General features: G+C 34.9%; 1 protein-coding gene and 3 long non-coding RNA genes across 14 annotated transcripts in view; all 4 read left to right on the forward strand.

Moving 5' to 3' along the window:
* Positions 1,603 to 2,192, forward strand: LOC109844322. Its single transcript, XR_002247987.1, has 3 exons — positions 1,603 to 1,884; positions 1,970 to 2,073; positions 2,153 to 2,192. It is a non-coding gene; the product is annotated as an uncharacterized LOC109844322 (long non-coding RNA).
* LOC109844323 lies at positions 2,192 to 3,138 on the forward strand. The gene is made up of 2 exons (XR_002247989.1): positions 2,192 to 2,248; positions 2,641 to 3,138. It is a non-coding gene; the product is annotated as an uncharacterized LOC109844323 (long non-coding RNA).
* On the forward strand, positions 5,464 to 10,297 carry LOC109845047. Of its 3 annotated transcripts, XR_002248210.1 has the most exons (5): positions 5,464 to 5,827; positions 5,922 to 6,058; positions 7,252 to 7,305; positions 8,710 to 8,788; positions 10,004 to 10,297. It is a non-coding gene; the product is annotated as an uncharacterized LOC109845047 (long non-coding RNA). The 3 variants fall into 3 exon arrangements; XR_002248208.1 differs by lacking the exon at positions 7,252 to 7,305 and having other exon boundaries at positions 5,480 to 5,827; XR_002248209.1 differs by lacking the exon at positions 7,252 to 7,305 and having other exon boundaries at positions 5,480 to 5,827; positions 5,956 to 6,058.
* LOC109845517 (putative F-box protein At3g23960) overlaps positions 17,587 to 20,822 on the forward strand; it is an 8,678-nt gene continuing 5,442 nt past the window's right edge. Inside the window, exons 1-3 of one of the 9 annotated variants that reach the window (XM_020414768.1) lie at positions 18,108 to 18,228; positions 18,404 to 18,466; positions 18,560 to 19,908. In XM_020414768.1, the coding sequence (XP_020270357.1) occupies positions 18,692 to 19,891 (1,200 nt within the window). In that variant the 5' untranslated portion in view covers positions 18,108 to 18,228; positions 18,404 to 18,466; positions 18,560 to 18,691 and the 3' untranslated portion in view covers positions 19,892 to 19,908. Of the gene's footprint in view, positions 17,605 to 18,107; positions 19,909 to 20,822 lie in introns of those variants that run through there. The other 8 variants (XM_020414769.1, XM_020414767.1, XM_020414765.1 and 5 more) reach the window with 8 other exon arrangements.

Here is a 20,822-nt window from a genome sequence, read left to right on the forward strand (position 1 = left end):
TGCACCTATTGATCTTATTGATTCTTTCATCAATTTTTTCCTTTCCAATTTGATTCCTGCGCTCAAAAGGATTTTGATTATTGATCTTATTGATTATTGATTCTTTCATCAACTTTTTCCTTTCCCATTTGATTCCTGCGCTCAACAGCATTTTGGTGGAGAAGATCACGCCCCCTTCAAAACCTCAGCTAGGATCTTACTTCCTGAGAAAAGCGTCGAGGTACCATCTTTAAATTCCGTGCCTTTTGCCAAAGTTTGCCGTTTTCCATCAATTTTGTTACTGGGTCTTGCACCAAAATTGAAACTTTGACATGGGTGACTCTTCCTTTTTCCGTTAATTGGTTTTTTTCTACTTATGTGCTTATTTGCATTGTTTTTTAATCAAATGGTTGCTAATTTGGGAATTTTCATGTTTCTAGATGATTATGCATTTTTAATGTATATATTGTTGTATACATGATGCAAAACGAAATGCATTAGAAATTTATTTGTTAGAAGTATGAAACAAAATTATGCAACATTGTCAATTTATAGAAATGTATTGGGTCTACTATTGTTATGTTGGTTATAGATTTAAAAGAACACTTGACAAAGAAACCTTTCACATCTCGGAACAAGGACAACAAGCTAAGACAAGGTACTTGTGCAGGCTAAAGCGATCTTTTATTTGTGGTGTACTTGATATTTGGCAGTATCGTCTTGTATTCGTTTGATATATATGTAGCTTATTGTCCATTGATTGCGTTAATGAGTTATCGATGGAATGTAACATGGTACATTCTATTTCTAATGGAGACGAAGAAAATAAGGACTGAATGGAGTTTACCAGTTAAAAAACTCACAACTTGTAATCTCTTTTTGTTCTTTGATAGTCCACTATTGTGCTTTGACAAAACTTACGACTTCCTTTTCTTCAATATAATTTGTTTTCCTCACATTTGAGTCCAGTTTCCTATTGTTGATTGCAATCTACCTTCCTAGAACTTGTATTTAAGGCTCTACAGGATGTAAATATTGATCAAGTAAAAAGTAATCACTGATGCTTATGAATTTAAAATAGTTACCATTGATAAATCTAAGATGTGTAGAAGTTGCACGAGCAGTTAAAGTCCTCTTATATGCAAACAGTAACCACAACTTTGAATCTGGATTGGCATTAGAAATTACTGATGATTATGAATTTAAAAATAGTTACCATTGATAACTCTAAGATGTGTAGAAGTTGCACGAGCAGTTGAAATCCTCTTATATGCAAACAGTAACCACAACTTTGAATCTGGGATTTTATTGCATAAGCGCATGAGTGCCTGTCTAAACTTTATATAGATGGTAGAGTGAAGAAGTTGCATGCGCAAGGTGTATCTCAAAACGGTACCATGAAAAAAAACCTTATCAGGTATGTGCCACATTTATTGCTTAAAAATTCCTTCATCCGAGCTAATATAACTAATTTATCATGACAAGTCCTCTTGTCGAAATACATCAATAGAGACAAACTTCTCCAAAATGTTAGATTTGAAAGTAATAACATTAGCATTATCTTTCTTTGACATGTTGTTTCACTTATTTTAGCTGTCCTTATTTAGTCTACATGTAACATTAGCATTATCTTTCTTTGACATGTTGTTTCACTTATTTTAGCTGTCCTTATTTAGTCTACATGCTATAATTATTCGTGTATCCAACTTCTATTAGTGATTGGACTTGCTTTTTGGTGGTTCTATTACTTCTTATGTTTGATTAACTGTTAGTTTGAATCACTTTTCTTTTCTAGATATTTTTAATCTATTGAATGCAGGCATATTGCATATAATTGTATTTAAAACGGCACTGGAACTTGTTCGACCAAAAGATGTAGATTGTGAACTTTTTGAAATTACTTATGTGAGTAATTCTCCACCTTCAATGTACATAATATATAGGTCCTTCTGTTGCTCATTCCAATGAAATGAATCTTGTGAACTTGTAGAAGAAAACTGGACAAACCAACGTCTAAACATATTTTGGTCTGCTGACAGAGTTAACTGAGTTACATGAACCCATGCTTGCAAGGAATCCCAAAAACAAAGAGAGGTAACTTTTACTTTAAATGAAATATTCCATGTTTTGCGACAATCTGAGAATTCTCTTCTGCAGCCTCAACTGACGCAAGCCTAGCACGAAGAGAAATTTGTCGATGTTATGATTCACCCGATCACCTCTAAAGCAGGCAACCATTTGCGGTCCAAAGGGTTTGACGTTATCACCTGTAAGCTAGAGGAGATTGTTGCAAGTGTTATAAAGCCCATTTTGTGATGATCTTTTTCAAGAAGTTTGAAATAAAAAATGCATTTATAAAATCTTTTTCATAGACTTTCAGAAGGATCAAGATGGATATCCTTTTGGACCAACTGCCAGAACACCTTCCTACAGGACTCTCTTATAGATCCTTAAGCACAGATAAATCTACAAAACCTATCAAAGAACAAGAACAATGTATCTGAAGAAAACCCTTGTCCTTTTAATTTCCCAATATGCTTCTTCCACATTCTCCCTGCAATGTGAAATGCTAAGTGATTATTATCATTTAGTTCATGACTAAATGACATTGTTAAATTTTAATATCAATTTATTTTAATATCAATTTATTTTTGTTGTAAGTGCTTCTGAAGAAACTATAAGAGACCATCTCAAAGAGGCATACAGAACTGCTCCATCAATCACATTCATTGATGACATAGATGCAATTGCTTCCAAGCGAGAAAATCTGCAATGGGAGATGGAACGGCGGATAGTAACACAGCTTATGACTTGCATGGATGAATCACATCACACTCATTCACCTGATCATTACTAGACAGAAACATCTGAGAAGAAGACTAATTATGTTATTGCAAGCGGATCAACAAACAGAACATATGCACTTCAACAAGCTTTGAGGAGACCTGAACGGTTTGATTGTGAGATTTCTTTGGGTGCATTTGATGAAAATGCACGGCTAGAGATCCTGTTAATTCTTACTCGAAAATGCAAATGTGTGTTTTGGGGAGAGTAGAGTCAATGAGATATAGTTTTACCTAATAATTAAGGTCGATTGAACTTTTAAGTGTTTGATAAAGTTTCAAATTGAGTATTGCATGATTGCAAGGTTAGGTGATCCATGGGTTTCCATCGTTCAATTGCATTGCAAATGAGCATGGTTTTGGCTGGGGTGTTCACAAGATTTGGGAAGATAAAAAACTAAAAATGTGCTGCCTGTGAAACTTTGTTTTGGATGAATCCTCAGGTACAAGTTTAGCTTAAAATAAAGTAAGCCGTATGACGTTTTTTGGAATATGATATGGTATCTGTGTTAGAATTTGTTTTTTATCAAAAAAGAGTATTACCTTATGTAGAGTATACAATTAATTAATTAACTATGATTTAAAATTTTCTACAGGGAAGTTTATGTTGTTATTAGTCAATTTCCAAGGGCTAACTTCATGACCGCTATAGTTCCTCAATCTAAAGGGATTAGCCACTTATTGCTCCTAAAATTTTTGGACGGTACTTTGAATTTTTGATGCTAAAGGAGTTTGATCTCCAAAGTGTTGTCTGACATTTCATTGCATTGAAGTTATCCTATTCTCTTATTCAAATGGTTGTAACATACATCCAAATGATGGAGAGGTTATTCCATCTAGGATTATGTCGTTTATATGCCAATAGAACAATATAGAGACGATAAGTGGCTATCACTACACATTAAGAAAAAGAATCTGTGATTAACCATAAAATTTGAGTGCTTGATTTTCATCTTGCTTACAGTCACGAGTTTTTCGCTATATGCACATGAAAATGATGATCCGATGAGATATTAGGCGACATAACAAGTCGGCATAGCTTGAATCATGAAGCAAGCCAGTCAACTAACTCTTTATTGAGCTCGCGTTTTGGGTATGAACAAATTTTCAACATAACAATTTTCAAACATATTAACATTACTATACATACATTCTGATGCTGAAGATGTGGGTTATTTATTTGCCTAAGCCTCATCACACCATCTGTTACTTGCTCAACATGCATCCATCCAGAAAAAGATATAGGGTTCACGTAGCCTTGTATTTGGGAAATGATTGCTGCTTGTTCATTACGTTTATCGACCGGGTCATCGACAAAATTATGCCATCTCATTCCAATGAGATATCAGTCGTCTCTAATGGAGTTGTGGAGATTAGTGAACCAAACACAGAACCATTGGCAAAGAAGATCACCACGCTGAAGAGAAGGCAACCGAGCCAAGCAAACTGATAGATCGCATAGTTAATGATCAATGGATAGCCAAGCAAAGGAAAAGACCTCTGGAAATTACATATGAAACACAAAGTGTAGTCAGAAGCTTCAAGATGGAAGGAAAATCGAGGAATTTGGAAAAAAAATAGTGCAATGACATAGAAAGCCTATAACGTCATAAGCTTGGATTTACATCCACATCATCAAACATTACTTTTACGTATATTCTGGTTATATTATTTGATTGATCAATCACCTTGTAGATACAACCACTCTACTATCGCATAATTGATCTCTAAATATAAATTTATTGTTCAAACAGTTTGAATTTTTAGCTTCAGTTCATATACTGGCAATATTGTGTACATTCAATATGTTTTTCCGGCATTTATACACTCTAAAATTTTTAAAACTTGCACTTAGTACTCTAAAGTTTTTAACATTTGCACTTAGATATCCTCAGTTATGCTAACACGACATCATTTAAGTGCAACTTTTTGAAATTTTTAGTGTGTATAAGTGTAAGTTTTGAAATCTATAGAGTATATAAGTGTTCTAAAAAACAAGTGAGAGTATGTAAGTGCAAAATAGTCAAGCTATAGGGTACTTAAGTGCAATTAAGCTAATTTGAGAATTTGCTCTAAACTACAATTAATAGCATCTACGATGTGAATGTCATCGATACGTATTTAAAAATCAAATATTTCATATTAAAAATTAATTTCATACACGTACGGATGCAGTGCACGTACTGACATCTATTCCTTTATACAAATAGGAGGATCAAAGAACAACTGTTCATGCTATAGTAAATTGAACAGTAAATTAATTGTTGTAGCAGGAGCATGAAATACTATTGAAGATCAAAGAATAATGCTACATTAATCCCGCCACAGTAATCCTCTATGCTTGAATGCTTTAATAGATCTCAAAATTACCCCCTCTCCACAAATTCCCTTCAAATTTCAAAACTCCCCCTTCTCTCACAATCCCCCACCTCACTCTCAAAGTTTCCTTTTTGTTTGGATTTGTAGGGGGTGAAGGGAAGTTAAGGGAAACTGAGTGAAGGGAAGGAAAGGGAAGGGAAGGGAATTCCCTTCCCCTTGGTTACACTAGGGTGAACCAAAGGGAACTAGGGTGAATTAACTTCACCTCCTAAATGTTCCCAAACAAAGTGAATAGAGATGAATGGTTCCCCTAACTTCCCTTCACCCTCGTTCCCCTCAATCCAAACAAGCCCTTTATCTCCACTTTCTCTCAGAAACCGTCCTTCAAAATTGCCCCCTTCTCTCAGAATCCCCCACCTCTCACTCAGAAGGCCACGATCGCGACCCGCTGCCGCCTCGAAAGCCGACAGCAGCCACCCAACTCTGCCCACCCACCGCTCGAATCCATCCCATCCCCGCCACCGCTGGCCACCATCACTGATCCTCCCTCGATTCAAAAGGTAATTTCTCGCAGGATCTAGGAAGCAAATTTCGGCCCGTTCGAAGCCGTCGACAGCCACCCACCCGCCGTTCGAATCCACCCCATCCCCGCCGCCACCGTCACTGATCCTCCCTCTAATCGAAAGGTGATTTCTCGCAGAATTTAGGTTTCTTCAAACAATCTTTGTAAAAATCGCTTCTTTTTCTTCGAATCGCTTTCTTCACCCACCTCTGCTGCAGTTAAAAAAAGGTGATATTTTTGGAATTCGAGTAGGACGGAGAAGAGAATGTCAGAATTAGGGTTAGCGTTTGAAGAAGAGAGGATGAAGAAGAAGCAGCAACAACATCAATAGTACAAGCTCCATTCTACAACTACGGTGAATTTTCATCTCTTTTTGTGAATTTAACTACTAATTAGCCTAAATTTAAATAAAAAATAATGTGAATATCCATTTAATAACTGCTTTTAAGGTACAAAGTAGAAAATTTACTTATTCATCCCTTTTTATGTGACGTTGTGTGCTCTTATTATTGTTGCCAGTTGTCATTTTACTTACTCACAAAATTTACTTCTCATGTTTTTTTTTTATTATAAATGAGTTGTGTACTTCCAGTAGAGGAGTTTTGGCGGTTTATCTTAGAAATAGCTATAATTAAGCATTGTAATTTCATTGCTATTTGTGCATTTCCATTAAATATATATTACATATTACATGCTTACATCGATCAGTTATTTGTTCATTCTTTGGGTTGCAATAATATTGCAATATATGATTAGGAAAGAGTAACTAAACTTCAAATCAGTTCAGAGAAATATTATTACTTCCAGAAAAATTACTTTATTTACCAGTCTATTTGATTTTTGGGTTTTTTTATTTTAACGTATTTATTTTATTTCCAATTGAACTGTTAAAAAAATAAAATCTGATGGAACATTAAATTATTACTCCAAACTAAATAATGAGTTTTTTAATTTTTAATTTATTAGTTATTAGTTATACCCTCTCTCATTTTTATTTAAAATTTGATGGGTTTATTTATTAGTTATTAGTTATACCCTCTCTCATTTTTATTTAAAATTTGATGGGTTTAGAACATGTTAGAGGAAATATATTGAAGAATTAATTAATATCTCATTTTTATTTAAAATTTGATGGGTTTAGAACATGTTAGAGGAAATATATTGAAGAATTAATTAATATCAGCTACTTATTTTCATTGTAACTGCTGAAAATAACCATCTTTCTAAATATGATACGGCACAAGGCATTAATTATATCACTCCTATATCATTCATAGACCCAACAATCTATTTATATATTTAGGTATCTCTATGATGTAATGAATTCTAATTGTATCTACTTTTAAAGATTTCAATTTGTTGATTAGTATCATTTGTTTATTATGTAAATGATTAGAGTCATTTATTTTCTTAGTATTAGAGATGATCACTATCATTTTTTAGTAGATCACGCATCGTTTTTTATTAAATATGAGGAGTTTCATAGGCTAACTATTTAATTATTTGGTGAAAGTTGAGGAGTGACATGAGCTTATGTTGAATTGATAGGCAATGGTTTGCATGAGGAGGAAGTGTTATTACTCTATGATTCCCTTTTTCGAGGTTTGCTTGATTTATGTTTTAATACAAGTTACTTCGTATAACTTAAATTCCAAGTTAATACAAAGGTCTGATCTTGATCCGAGATCTTCATTATTTTACTTTTGATTTGATATGCTAACTATGAATTACGTTATGTTAAAACTGTGCAAATATATGAAAGTGTGTGTGTATGCGAACTATTTATTTTAATTTACTTTACACATTTTTCGTATCACATAGAACTTTATTAGTTTACATGCTTTGTTGGAGAGTTAGATATGATAATCAACAAATGTCCATAGTGGTCTTTGGTATAGTGCGGGATCATGACAGCATGTATTTCCAATAATTGTGCAATTTTTTTAAAGCTTGAAACATTGAATCATAGCTCTAAAGTTGTATGCTACACCAAGGAATGTTAAAGAATTCATCTGCTAGCAACTTCTGATGTGTTTGTTACACTGTGATAGATAGATGAAAATAAACTTTTTAGTTATCACAACAATACATGTTAAGGACTCTTAAAAGTGCCAGCTTCCTGCAGGAACCATATGGGAACATACCCAGGGACACTATCATGGAGGCTCTGAGAGTCTTGCTAGATACATAATCAAGCAAATTTTATCTAACTGAACAAATGAAGCAAGTTAGAAATAGCTATATTGGTGTTGATCTGTCAATGATCTTACCAAAGGTGACTTGATCCGGTCCCTGATTATCACACTCAACTATGTTTTTAGTGTTTATCATGTATTATGCAAATTCTTCTTTTGAAAATGGAGTTAATATAGCAATTATTCTATGATAATTTTGTGTGTCCTCCATATATTCAATTGAGAAATTACACATTTGATTTTGTGAGATTTTGATGGTTATTATAATAAGCTATGCATTTTGTTTGTTCTTTTTACATATTTATAGAGATGCAAGAGCTGATTTTGATGATTAATAAAATCTTTGGTAACTAAAATGTTGGTAGGTAACAAAAGTAAAATCTGATTTTGGAAAATTTGTGAACTTGATTCATTTTTAATCTATTTGATTTTAGATCTTAATTTTTCTAGAATGATAATACATCTTATATATCTGTGCTATACTGAAAAGCAATCATATTTGATATTTTTTCTTTCTTTTTATTGTCAGTAGTGTGCCTATGCCTTCTCAGTAAACAATATGAATATATCTCATTTGTTTTGCCTCCAATGTTGGTTGCTTTGCTTCTACTTTTTCTTTTCTGGTGAGTAAGAGTAGAGAAATGTCCTAACAAGTAATATAAATCTCTTATGAATTTATAGCATGCAGTGTTAAGTCTTCCTTAAATTAGATCATATCAAACTATGCTTGAAACTTATTGAATAGATAAATATCATAATTGATATGTAGCTATATTTTAATGAAAGGTGATGTACTTGAATGTGATTGCAGGTTGTACAACTAGGTGGGAAAGATATGCTTGCAATGCTTCATATTGGCTTGCAGAAGTGCAGGAAAATTGAATGATTTTGTAAGTCAACTATTTATTTTACCTCCTTAATGAACATGAGATTTAATGCACAAGCTTCTCCCTTTTCTTTTATTGTAAATACCATGTACAAATTTGTCAAATCTAATAAAATCCCAGTTATAATTAAGGCATGAGTATCAATATTAGTTTAAGCATCATATACATGGCCTTAATCTACTACTTATAAACTAAAGGAGAACAACAAAAAAGTTATGATGAACAGTAAACTTTTTCATTATCCACGTATTTTGGATTTGGATATTTTCCGTAACCCAAACTCACGTCCACTTCTCTTCTAACCGCATCCCCAACAATCGTACCCACTACCCAAAGAAAACCACCCACTCCCTCCCTCTTCTCCCTTAACGTTAATCTCATCTTCCTCTTCTATTTACCCACAGGCCTCCTCTTCAATCGGTAACATTCTCTTTCTCTCCCCTTCTAAAAATTTCTCGCCCTAAAAATGTTCCGATTTTGTTCCTCTTCTAAATCTAGGGTTTCCTTCATCGAAACAAGGGGAGGTTTGGGGCTCCGGCGAATGATCTCTTCGATTCCCGGTTTCACTCCGCCGCCTACGGCGACTCCTAAGCCTCCGGCTGAGCCCTCGACCAACCTCTTCGTCTCATGTTCAATTCTCTTTCGTTCCACAAAAAAGTTACCTTTTTAATGTCTTTTTGTTGATTTAGTTGTTTTTTTGATAAATTAATATAAACGTTTTGGAAAGGTTGAATCTTTGAGCAGTTGCGTGTGGACCTACGGTTCGTGGTGAAAATCAAAATTTGACATTGATTTGACCTGGGTTAAGTTAAATTTAGATTTTTTTTTTTTTGTGAATTGGAGTTGTTTTGGTATTCATTTAAGGAAATGACATGAAATTGAGCGCTAATTTATCAAGGATATAATTTTTATTGCCATTCAAGATACTGTAGAGACTCCGATGATACTTGCTGAAGATGAGGAGTGTCAAAATTTTGAACGAAAAGCATAAATTAAACTTATTATGCTAATGGTTGTTTATTAATGTTGATAGTTCATATATTATGCACACATGAACAACATGGTCAGGTTCTTGTGTAAAATTTTTGCCTGGCTCTTGTGATGATTCTTTGTAGTTGTATATGTTATTGAATGATTTGGTCACCTGATTTGTTATAGAATTGTTGTTTTTAAACTGTAAAAAAGATTTTGATCTTATTTTGTTTATCGATATGATAGCGAAAAAGAAGGAAGTGAAGAAGGAGACATGACTTGGCTTGACTTTCGAAAAGGATGAGAACTTTGATTTCTGTTGTTGTTTTAGGTGGTTGTTAATGGGGACATGATTGAATACTATGACGTCTCTGGATGCTATATTCTACGGCCTTGGACAATGGCTATTTAGGAGACCATGCAAGTTAGTTGTTAAGTGTGGAGTTTGTTTTTTATTTTATTTTAACAACGATCATGTTTACTATGATTCTGGTCACCTTCTCTGCTTTGCTAATGCAATAGGTTATTGACAAACATTTATTATAAAGTGTCCGACATTATAAGTAATAGTAAATGCGGTCAATTCTAATGATACAATGCAAAAAGAAGGCATAATAGCTCGAGAGAGAAACAGTAATTTTTTTTTGAATTAGTCCCTTATATTGTTAAAACTGCTATTAGGTTCCCTAATTATTAAAATTAAACCTTCACATTATTAAAATCGTTATTAGGCCATCAATTTTCATAAGGTGCTTTAAATAACCCCTCGAAATGCTACTTCTGCTCTTAATTAGAGTGATTGATTTGAAACAACTACTGAGAAATTTGGAAACTATTATCAATTTCAATAAAACAAGGGGCTAATTTCGATATTATTTAGGAATAACAACACTTAATAGCAATTTCACTGATTTTAGAAACCAGATTCAAAATATTAAATATTTAAGGGACTAATATTAAACTTGATATTATTTCTTGCTCATCTTTTTTTTTTAATTCTAATTAGTATTTTACAGATGAATGAATTCTAATTATTCGGTTCACTTCCACCACTATACTTCATATCTAAAGCAGAATACTTTATTTTCGTAACATGTTCAATATTTACAGAAGATCTTTTAGAAACCGTGCTTTGCACGGGTCTAAATACTAGTATATTTCAATGCACAAGAGATCAGGATGTTTGGTATCCCTCCTTGGAAATAAAACATCATAAAATTGTAAATTAAGCTAGAGAATTTAAGACGATGATCATAGATTATGATCTTTATCAGTTTCATTCAAGCGTGATATTTGTTAATTGTTTTCTTAATATGGTTCATGTTTATCCTTTTTAGAGTCAAGAAATGAGATATTCACAAAAATAACACTCAAAAGGAAAAAGAAATAATTCAACATTTACAAATGTTGTTGAAGCCCAATGCTCGCGATGATATGGAATCATACGTTATTTTTGTGAATTTTGGAATAACATGAGGCTGCTTAATCTGAGATGTGGTAGTCGATATTATTTGTTATCATAGTTGTTTGTAATATCCTTATAGCGAGTAATTTGTGAGTCTTTAGAATCTATGTAATTATGACTCTGAACGCTATGATGGATTTACCATTATGTATACAAATAAATGCAGTTGAGTCATATGATGTTGGAGGATTGTTAAGTATGTTTTTCTAGAATTGGAAATTAGATTGTGCAACTAAGCTAGCTTTTGAATAAGTTATTACTGTAGCATTATCACTGTAGCAAATACATAATATTGTGGCATTTTAAAAAAATTACTGTGTTATTTACAAAAAATACCGTGTCATTTAAAAAAATAATTTTTTATAGCGGAAACAAAAAAAGGTGGGTCGTGCTTTGCACGGGGTGCACACTAGTGAACTATTTATTAGGGGAAAACTTTTCTAACCATATCGATGAGTTGTAAATCACGTGTCAAGGAGCGAAAGTTAATCAGTTTTATGAAATCCCGAAGCCGCGATTTCGACGCAGATATTGCATGGTTAAATCACAAACTAATTATTCCGGATTTTATTTCTAAGTAATATTCAATTAAAATTTTAAAATTTAAATTTTAACTGCATCATCAACCATTATAATAGGTGTGGTGATAGGGACACACCTCAAACCACACCACTAACCACACTCTACTCTCTCATTTGCTACACCACTAACCACACTCTACTCTCTCATTTGCTACAGTTAGGGGTGCTAAACCGTATCCGTATCCGATGAAATATCTGTAACCATATCCGTTAGGATACGAATATGGTTACTCAAATCTATAACCGATAGGATATGGTTATGGATATGGTTTTGTAGTGAAATATCCGTATCCGTATCTGAAATATCCGAATACATATTAGTCATACTCTTACGATAGTTTCGATTCTTAGATTATGGATTTGTGGTTAATTTTGATAATCAAGATGACTAATCTTAACTATTTAGTTATAATGGATATATTAACGAACTTTTTTGTATCACATGAACTATGTTTTTCTCAATACTATCTAGTTTTCTCATATCTGTTTTGTATCCGCATGCATATCCGCTTATATATCCGCATGTATATCCGTAACCGTATCCGATTTTAGCGGATATGGTTATAAGTTTTTCTTACCGAGGTATATCCGTATCCGTATCCGTATCCGAGATGGGTAAGCGGATATGGATATGGTAAGCATTATATCCGAGCCGTATCAGGACCGAATGCACCCCTAGCTACAGTACACGGGGCTCCATATGGGATTTTAAAAATTTAAAATCCCATGTGGGGTTCCGTGTACTGTAGCAAATAAGAGAGGAGAGTGTGGATGGTGGTGTGGTTTGGGGTGTGCCCCTAGCATTTCTTTTATAATAGACTCCACTATTCAAATACAGCTAGCCCACATTGATCTCTAAATTTTACATTCTTCCTACCGAAAGGGTGCACAATGAAAGCGTCATCATCAATCATTATCAGCAGGGGATTTACCCAAGCTCCATTCAGTCGGGTTGATTTGCAATTTTATTTTTGTGAAGAGCGTTTTACGTAAACCGCGCTTAACTCATGCAGCCACGCGCCGAGTAAGTCTAAATTAAAGTCTAGAAACTTGCCACGTTGCGATGGCAGTTATAAACTGCTTGTGGACCCCACCGTTTGTCATCTTAACGAACTGCCCCCCTCCCCCCCAAATTAAAATTTAGCGTTCCATTAGAGCTCGAAGATGGGCAGAGGCGGTGTTTTTTTAGAAAAGGGAAAAAAAATCTTCCCTCCGCTGCGACATTGTAAATTTCACTATTTTTGATTCGATTATTGGTGTGTTTGTATCGTAACTGATGAATCTGGATCCAAAATAACGGCTTTGCTTGAGATTTTGTGTTGACTAGGATGCGGTCTTGATTTGATTATTGGCGTGTTTGATGCTTTCCTTTATGTGAAATGGGTGTTTTCGGTATTAACTTCAGATCTCAAATGGTTACGGTTGGCATATTATAGGAGTATGATTTGGATTTGGTTAATGGGTCCGAGCTCGGTTTTGGGTGTCTTTGCGTGACATGAATACTAGTTAATTTTCATCTATGCAAACTAGTGCCTGCATTTTCTTTCGATCATAATGGTGGCAGTCTCTTTTTTGGGGTGGGGGGGGTGTATTTGCTTATTGCATTAATAGCAAAAATATAAAAACATTAAGAAGGTAGCAATACTCAATGCGAGAGTCATAGCAGTAATGGAGAATCAAACTAGATAAAAACATCGCTTTACAGGTAGCAAATGAACGATTTATACCAACGTAAGGAGCCAAATTCTGCGAGAACTTAATACAAATAAGAATGTGATATGATTAAATTGAATATCTAATGTAGGTTCGAGATGTAAGACCAGATTATAGTCTTTGCTCCTAAAGGAGAAGAAAAATGCATGATTATACATATGCATCATATGTATTGCACCAGGAAGCATCGAAAATCATATGTAGAAGATGGCAACATGATGTGCTGTGCTTTTAGTCATTAGACAAGCATTTGGTTTTGTCTAATAGAAAAGAAAATATGAACCACCACTTATACTGATCCTACGCTTCTCATAGGATGAAATACGTATAAAAGATGCAACAAGAGATCATTATCATCCAAACAAATACATCCAACATTAGAGATTTAAGTATAAGCTCAAATGGACACAATACACTTTGTTAACTCTCCTCTGGAGAATGCATCCAGCAACATGGAAGGTAAAACATGAGATGCTAAAAACTAAATTGCCCTAATTGAAGTACCTCTCTATTTCCTTGATGAAACATGAGGTGCTAAAAATGGTATCATGACGCTCTGAAAATTTATATCTAGCAATCAATATAAGTCATCAAGTAAGAAACCACTCAGTCTATACACTATTGATTAGAAAAAAACAGTATTCAATGAATGAATGGAGTCCTGTTCAAATTCAGAGAGGAAAGGAGTGGAGGGTGTATGAGGGTGAGGTGGTTGAGAGGAATGATTAGGTGGTGCAGAGCATCAGACTGGAACGATCTGAATCATCCCGTTTTGCAAGCAACACGAGTTACCACTAGACAATGGAGCCATACGAGACTACTGCCCAAGGCCACCTGGTTGTCACCAGAACATTGCGGAGGTATAACCAGAACGCGTGCACGTAGTCTGGTCCAGGTTTCGAGAACGCCCAGATTAACTCGTGTTGCTTGCAGCACGAGATGATTCAGATCGTTCCAGTTTGATGCTCTGCACCACCTAATCATTCCTCTCAACCACCTCACCTTCGTACACCCTCCACTCCTTTCCTTAGCACCTCATGTTTCATCAAGGAAATAGAGAGGTACTTCAATTAGGGCAATTTAGTTTTTAGCATCTCATGTTTTACCTTCCATGTTGCTGGATGCATTCTCCAGAGGAGAGTTAACAAAGTGTATTGTGTCCATTTGAGCTTATACTTAAATCTCTAATGTTGGATGTATTTGTTTGGATGATGATGATCTCTTGTTGCATCTTTTATACCTATTTCATCCTATGAGAAGCGTAGGATCAGTATAAGTGGTGGTTCATATTTTCTTTTCTATTAGACAAAACCAAATGCTTGTCTAATGACTAAAAGCACAGCACATCAGGTTGTCATCTTCTACATATGATTTTCGAGGCTTCCTGGTGCAATACATATGATGCATATGTTTAATCATGCAATTTTCTTCTCCTTTAGGAGCAAAGACTATAATCTGGTCTTACATCTCGAACCTACATTAGGTATTTAATTTAATCATATCACATTCTTATTTGTATTAAGTTCTCGCAGAATTTGGCTCCTTATGTTGGTATAAACCGTTCATTTAAGGCTACCTATAAAGCGACGTTTTTATCTAGTTTGATTCTCCATTACTGCTATGACTCTCTCATTGAGTGTTACTATCTTCTGAATGTTTTTACATTTTGCCATCTTCCGTAGTATCAGGATCAAATTCAAGGTGTGATCCAACAACTTATATGCAGGCTATTTTATGAAAATTTTAAATGTATTAATGCAATAAGCAAATACACCCCCCCCACCCCAAAAAAGAGACTGCCACCATTATGATCGAAAGAAAATGCAGGCACTAGCTTGCATAGATGAAAATTAACTAGTATTCATGTCACGCAAAGACACCCAAAAACGAGCTCGGACCCATTAACCAAATCCAAATCATACTCCTATAATATGCCAACCGTAACCGTTTGAGATCTGAAGTTAATACCGAAAACACCCATTTCACATAAAGGAAAGCATCAAACACGCCAATAATCAAATCAAGTCTGCATCATAGTCAACACAAAATCTCAAGCAAAACCGTTATTTTGGATCCAGATTCATCAGTTACGATACAAACACACCAATAATCGAATAAAAAATAGTGAAATTTACCATGTCGCAGCGGAGGGAAGATTTTTCCCTTTTCTTAAAAAAACAAGTGATAAACAACCCAAAAAAAGAAAAAAATATAAATAACCACTAAAAATTCTAAAATTACAAAAAATACTTAGAAATTTTTGAAAGCTAAAAAAAACATATAGGCCCCTAAAAAATTAAAATTGTAAAAAACCTTAAAAATCTTAAAATTGAAAAAATAAACTCTTAAAGCTCTAAAATCATGAATGAAACATAAACTATTTCATAAATTACACAAAACTTCTTAAAAATCCAAAAAATGCAAACCAACCCCTTTAAAAATTAAAAACTATAAACAACCCTAAAAAATCTAAAAATTCAAAAAAACATACAAAAAAAAAATGAAAACTATAAAAAAAGCTCATAAAAAGTAAAATATTACAAATGACATCCTAAAAATTTTAAATTTCAAATAGCCCCTTAAACATCTTTAAAAAAATTGATCCTTTAAGTTAGAAAACTACAAAGAAACCCTGAAAAGATTACGAAAACCTAAAAAAATTATAAAAAGTATAAAAAACCCTCCGAAAAATCATACATCAAACACAAACCTGACACACACAAACCAATAAAAATACTAACAATTATGTGGAAATTAGTGATGAAAATTATAAAGGGTATAAAATACTGTGAATTCATGCAAATTATAAGATGAAAACATAGCATTTCAATGAGAAAGAAATTATTTGCATACAAATTATTTTTTTCCATAAAAGGATCTTGACATTCATGTACTATTTATTGTAAATTGCCCTTAATGTGAATTGTCCGTAATTTTGACTTTGGTTATGGTAATTTTAATACTTTTGATTAACTATATAATATATTGACAATAAATTATTTTACTCTTTCATGTGAAATTAAAAGAAATATTTCACAACCGAGTTAAGTACGTAAGGAAATAAAAAAATAAAAAAAAGATAATGATATTTAACCGCGTGTAATGCACGTGCATCCAGTCTAGTTGTATTAAGTATATATACAACAACTAGTTAATTTATCGCTGGAAAATTAAATTAGAAAAAAAAATATATAATTTTACCATTTCATATAATTGGTTGCCTCCAGTATCCCACCACGTACGTGAAGTGTGGGATGCTTGGACCGAACGAAGGCTTTTAAGTTCGCAGCTTATATCAATGGCCGAATTGTACGGCCAAGCATCAGACATGCATGACTCAGAAACGCGACTTTGAGCAAGTCTAAATTCACGAGAGTTTGGTGAAACTCTTTTCATTGTTAACTCGCGCATCAGGCGTGCATGACTCAGAAACGCAATTTTGACATGCAACACAAAGCAAGTGTACTCAAAAACTAACCACATTGATGAAGATCGTGGCTTAAGGAGCCAGGTGTTTGGTTCAATTTCTAGAAATTACAGGAAATGTTTTCCATCTAAAATATGATTTCCTTGTATTTCTTTAAAAAGTTATAGGAAAAGTTTTGAGAAATCAAAAAGTACCAATTTTTTTGTTTTTTGTACTTTGCTTGTTTGGTTCAAAACAAGAAAACAGCTCACAAGTTTATAGAAAATAACAAGATTTGGTAGGTTTTTAATTAAATATGATATGTGTCAGATTTCTGGTGATTTCCTCTCATTTTGAGAGGAAATTGCTTTTTTGTAAAATTTGGTAGGTTTTGATATTTTATAGAAAATATTTCTGTAAATTTTTTGTTGAACCAAACACAATTTACAGAAAACTTTAGAAAATTTTTAATTACAAATTTACCATTGTCAGATGGTTTAAGAAAAGTTTTTTCAAAAAGTATGCAACCAAACCAAACGGCCCTGAAACGTCCTCTCAAAAAGTGTGGAACTCATCCATGTAAGTATCTTTCTCACATCAGCCAGAAGCAGTTCCTTGTGATATATATGCAGCCTCCGTAGCCCTCAACTTCTTCATAAGATCAAAAAGCCGCTTGTGATATGTAAGTATCTCAAATTAGTCCCTGAAACGTCCTCTGATTTTATTAGAATTCGAATTGGCCCCTCCCCAACGGCAATGGTAACAGGGCACGGGTTAGAGGACACCGTAGCAATTAAAAAGATCTTAGGGACTAGCTATAAACATTAAGATTGGACAAATTTTCAAAACCGACCCATTTGGGTTTTTTATTGCAAAAAACGACCCATTTTAATTTTAATTATAAAAACCGACCCAGTTGGTTGAAACTGAGTCGGTTTTTGAATTTTTTTTCACAAACTTCACGGGAGTTCAACTCCCGTGAAGTTTTGTTATGAGAAAAAACTTCACGGGAGTTCAACTCCCGTGAAGTTTCCCGAAAAAATTTAAAAAAACCAACCTATTTTTAGCCCCTGGCTAAAAACAGGTCGGTTTTTGTAAATATTTTTAAAACCAGTCGTTGTTTGCAATTAAAAACCCAAATGGTCGGTTTTGAAAATTTGTCCCATTAAGATTAAGAGGGACAAATGTTACGGAAAAAACCCTTCCCCCTGCTATCCGCGGTCGGCGTTGGAGGTGTAGCCGTGCGCCTCGCCCAAGGGTTTTCCAATTTTCTTATCGATATCCTTCCTTCCCACCTCCCTCACCGGTAAAGATTCAATATTTCTTGATAAAATTCCGCTTTTTTTTCGTTTAATTTTAGTACCAGGGACCAAAAGCATATCAGAATCGCATCCGTATTTATTCGAGTAAGGTTACAATTAGATTATTGATAAAATTCATCTTTTTGTTTTTTTTTTAATTATGTTTTGAGAGCCGTGCAGGCATAAGGAATCAAAAGCGTACTAGACCGGCATCCAAATCTGGGCAGGAGTAGAATTAGATTGGTCATATGAGTTTTTTCTTTTTTCTTTTTTAATACAGGGCTCAAATTTTTTGTCGCAATATGTTTGATTTTTTCTTTTTTTTTATAATTTCAGAAATCTAATAGGTTACTACTCGAACTAGGAAGGTCTGGGCCCAGCTGTCTATATATTGATGTCCTGCATCATCAAACTACTTCTCATAGTTCTTCAACTCTGCCATTGATTAAGGGGGGAAAAGATAGCATCATGGGTATTGAGCTAAAACCTCAGATCAAAAGAAGGAAGACGCGCGAAGAAGATGAGCAATATGATGGTACGACCGAATTCATCGCCTTTGAGATACTCACCAGACTCCCCGTGAAGAGCCTGGTGAAGTGTAAATCCGTGTGCAGATCATGGCGCTCTCTGATCTCTGATCCCGTCTTCATCGCGGCGCACCTGAAGCGCTCGGGGGAAAATCCCCAGCTCATAATCGCAGCTTTCTTTTCTAAACTCCCACGTCGAGGAATCGACATGTATACTTACGAGGAGCGCAAGAAGAGAGCCAGGTTCTTGTTCGGGGAAGAATTTGTTTCATTCCAGGAGCATATGTTTCTTCCTCAGCACTGCAACGGTCTGGTGCTGCTCAACACCACGAGGCGGCTGGTTGTGTGCAACCCCAGTACTAAAGAGTTGGTAGCCTTACCTTCAGACAACCGTGGTGATGTTGCTCGGATGAGGGGATTTAAATATACAACTTCTTTAGGCTACGTTGAAGGTATAAACCTTTACAAGGTAGCCCGGTATTTTTTCAGGGATCGCAATTATCACTTAAATACCTTGGACCTTGGCTTTGAAGTCCTTACTCTAGGATTCGATACTTCGTGGAGAATCATCGAGGACCCGCCCTATCCGACTGGAAGCCGTGTTTGTCCCCGGTCTGTGGGCGAAGTTATCTATTTCATCATCGATAACAGCCTCCATCATGGCCCTCCAAAAGCCTTCCTTTGCTTCAATCTCAGAGTCGAAAAGTTTAGAGTGGTCGACCCCCCTTACCAGTGTCCCATTGACTATAACAATATGAGCATCGTGAATCTTGAAGGCAATCCGTGCTTCGTTCATCAGTCACAGGATAGGAGGAAATGTAAAATGTGGATTTCCAGGGACTTTATCGAGCACGTGTGGATTCCTACCTTTAGTTTCGATCTGATGCAGCCCCCGAGACTTCTGGTGCCTCTCGCGTTTCGTCATGGAAAGCTTCTGCTCGAGATCGAGACCCCCGATGAAGTTCATAGGTTGGAGTATTATGATCCTCAGAGTGAAGTGTTTGATCCTGTCGTTTGCATAGCGGAGGATTTGGCTTTCTACAATAAGCAGAAATGTGGGTATCACTTCTTTCACGAGAACGCGCCCTTCGCAGTAGTGAATTTTGTGGAAAGCTTGGTGCCAATCCTTCCCAAAAGCTGAAGCCAGAGATAGAGCTGGTAATTTCTTTTCTTTTCCTACCACCTTTGACTTATTAACATATGGCAAAGAACATAACTTTGTATCTTGACATACGCTATTTACGCTTCTTGAAATTAATTTTCTTAGATCAAAACTTGTGTTATAGTATTTGTGAACCAAATAGTTGTGTTTCCTATTTATGATACTAGAAAAAAATAGTGTTTGTGAGTGGTGTTGCAACATCCTTTGATACTCTCTTGTTTAAGGCAGTAGTCTATGAACCCCTCAAAAAGTTTTACCTTCTGATGTACTCGGCGAATGCGTAGAATTTTCAGCTACCCAGTTTTCAGATGTCCCATGAGCATACATCTTCATATTTTAATCACATCTTTTATAGGACAAAGTTGTCCGTGAATTTATGTTAACAACCAAGCAAAGGTTGTTGGTCTCTTAATATTTATTGAAAAGTACAACGACTACAAAATTTACACCACTTATACTGATAATTTTTTTTCTTCCTATTTTAATCACATCTTCATATTTTCTTCCTATTTTTTTCCTTCCTATTTTCGGGCGAGCTTCAACGCTTCGAGACGAGACTCGACAGTTTGTTGAGTCTCGTCACTCTGTATAAGCCTCGTCAGGCCCATGTGGGATTGACACTTAGGTCTTATCAGCATTAAATGTTGCACGCCTTTACATCGTGGTTTTTCAGGCCCGATGAACGTTATTTAGCTGACCTCTCGAGATCTGCGGAGCAGATCTCGGTCGTTGAGTCGATTTCCCACCTATAAATAGGCTGTAGAGATTTTTAGAACCCGCAAAAACCCCGAAAAACCACCAAACGCAGCAAATAGAATCACACAAGATTTAATGTGGAAACCCCTCAATAAGAAAAAACCACGGGGTTAAATTTAATCCACTATCACCTCCAAAGTATAATTTTTTGCAC

This window comes from Asparagus officinalis, chromosome 6 (assembly GCF_001876935.1).
Source record: "Asparagus officinalis chromosome 6, Aspof.V1, whole genome shotgun sequence".
NCBI classification, from domain to species: Eukaryota; Viridiplantae; Streptophyta; class Magnoliopsida; order Asparagales; family Asparagaceae; genus Asparagus; species Asparagus officinalis.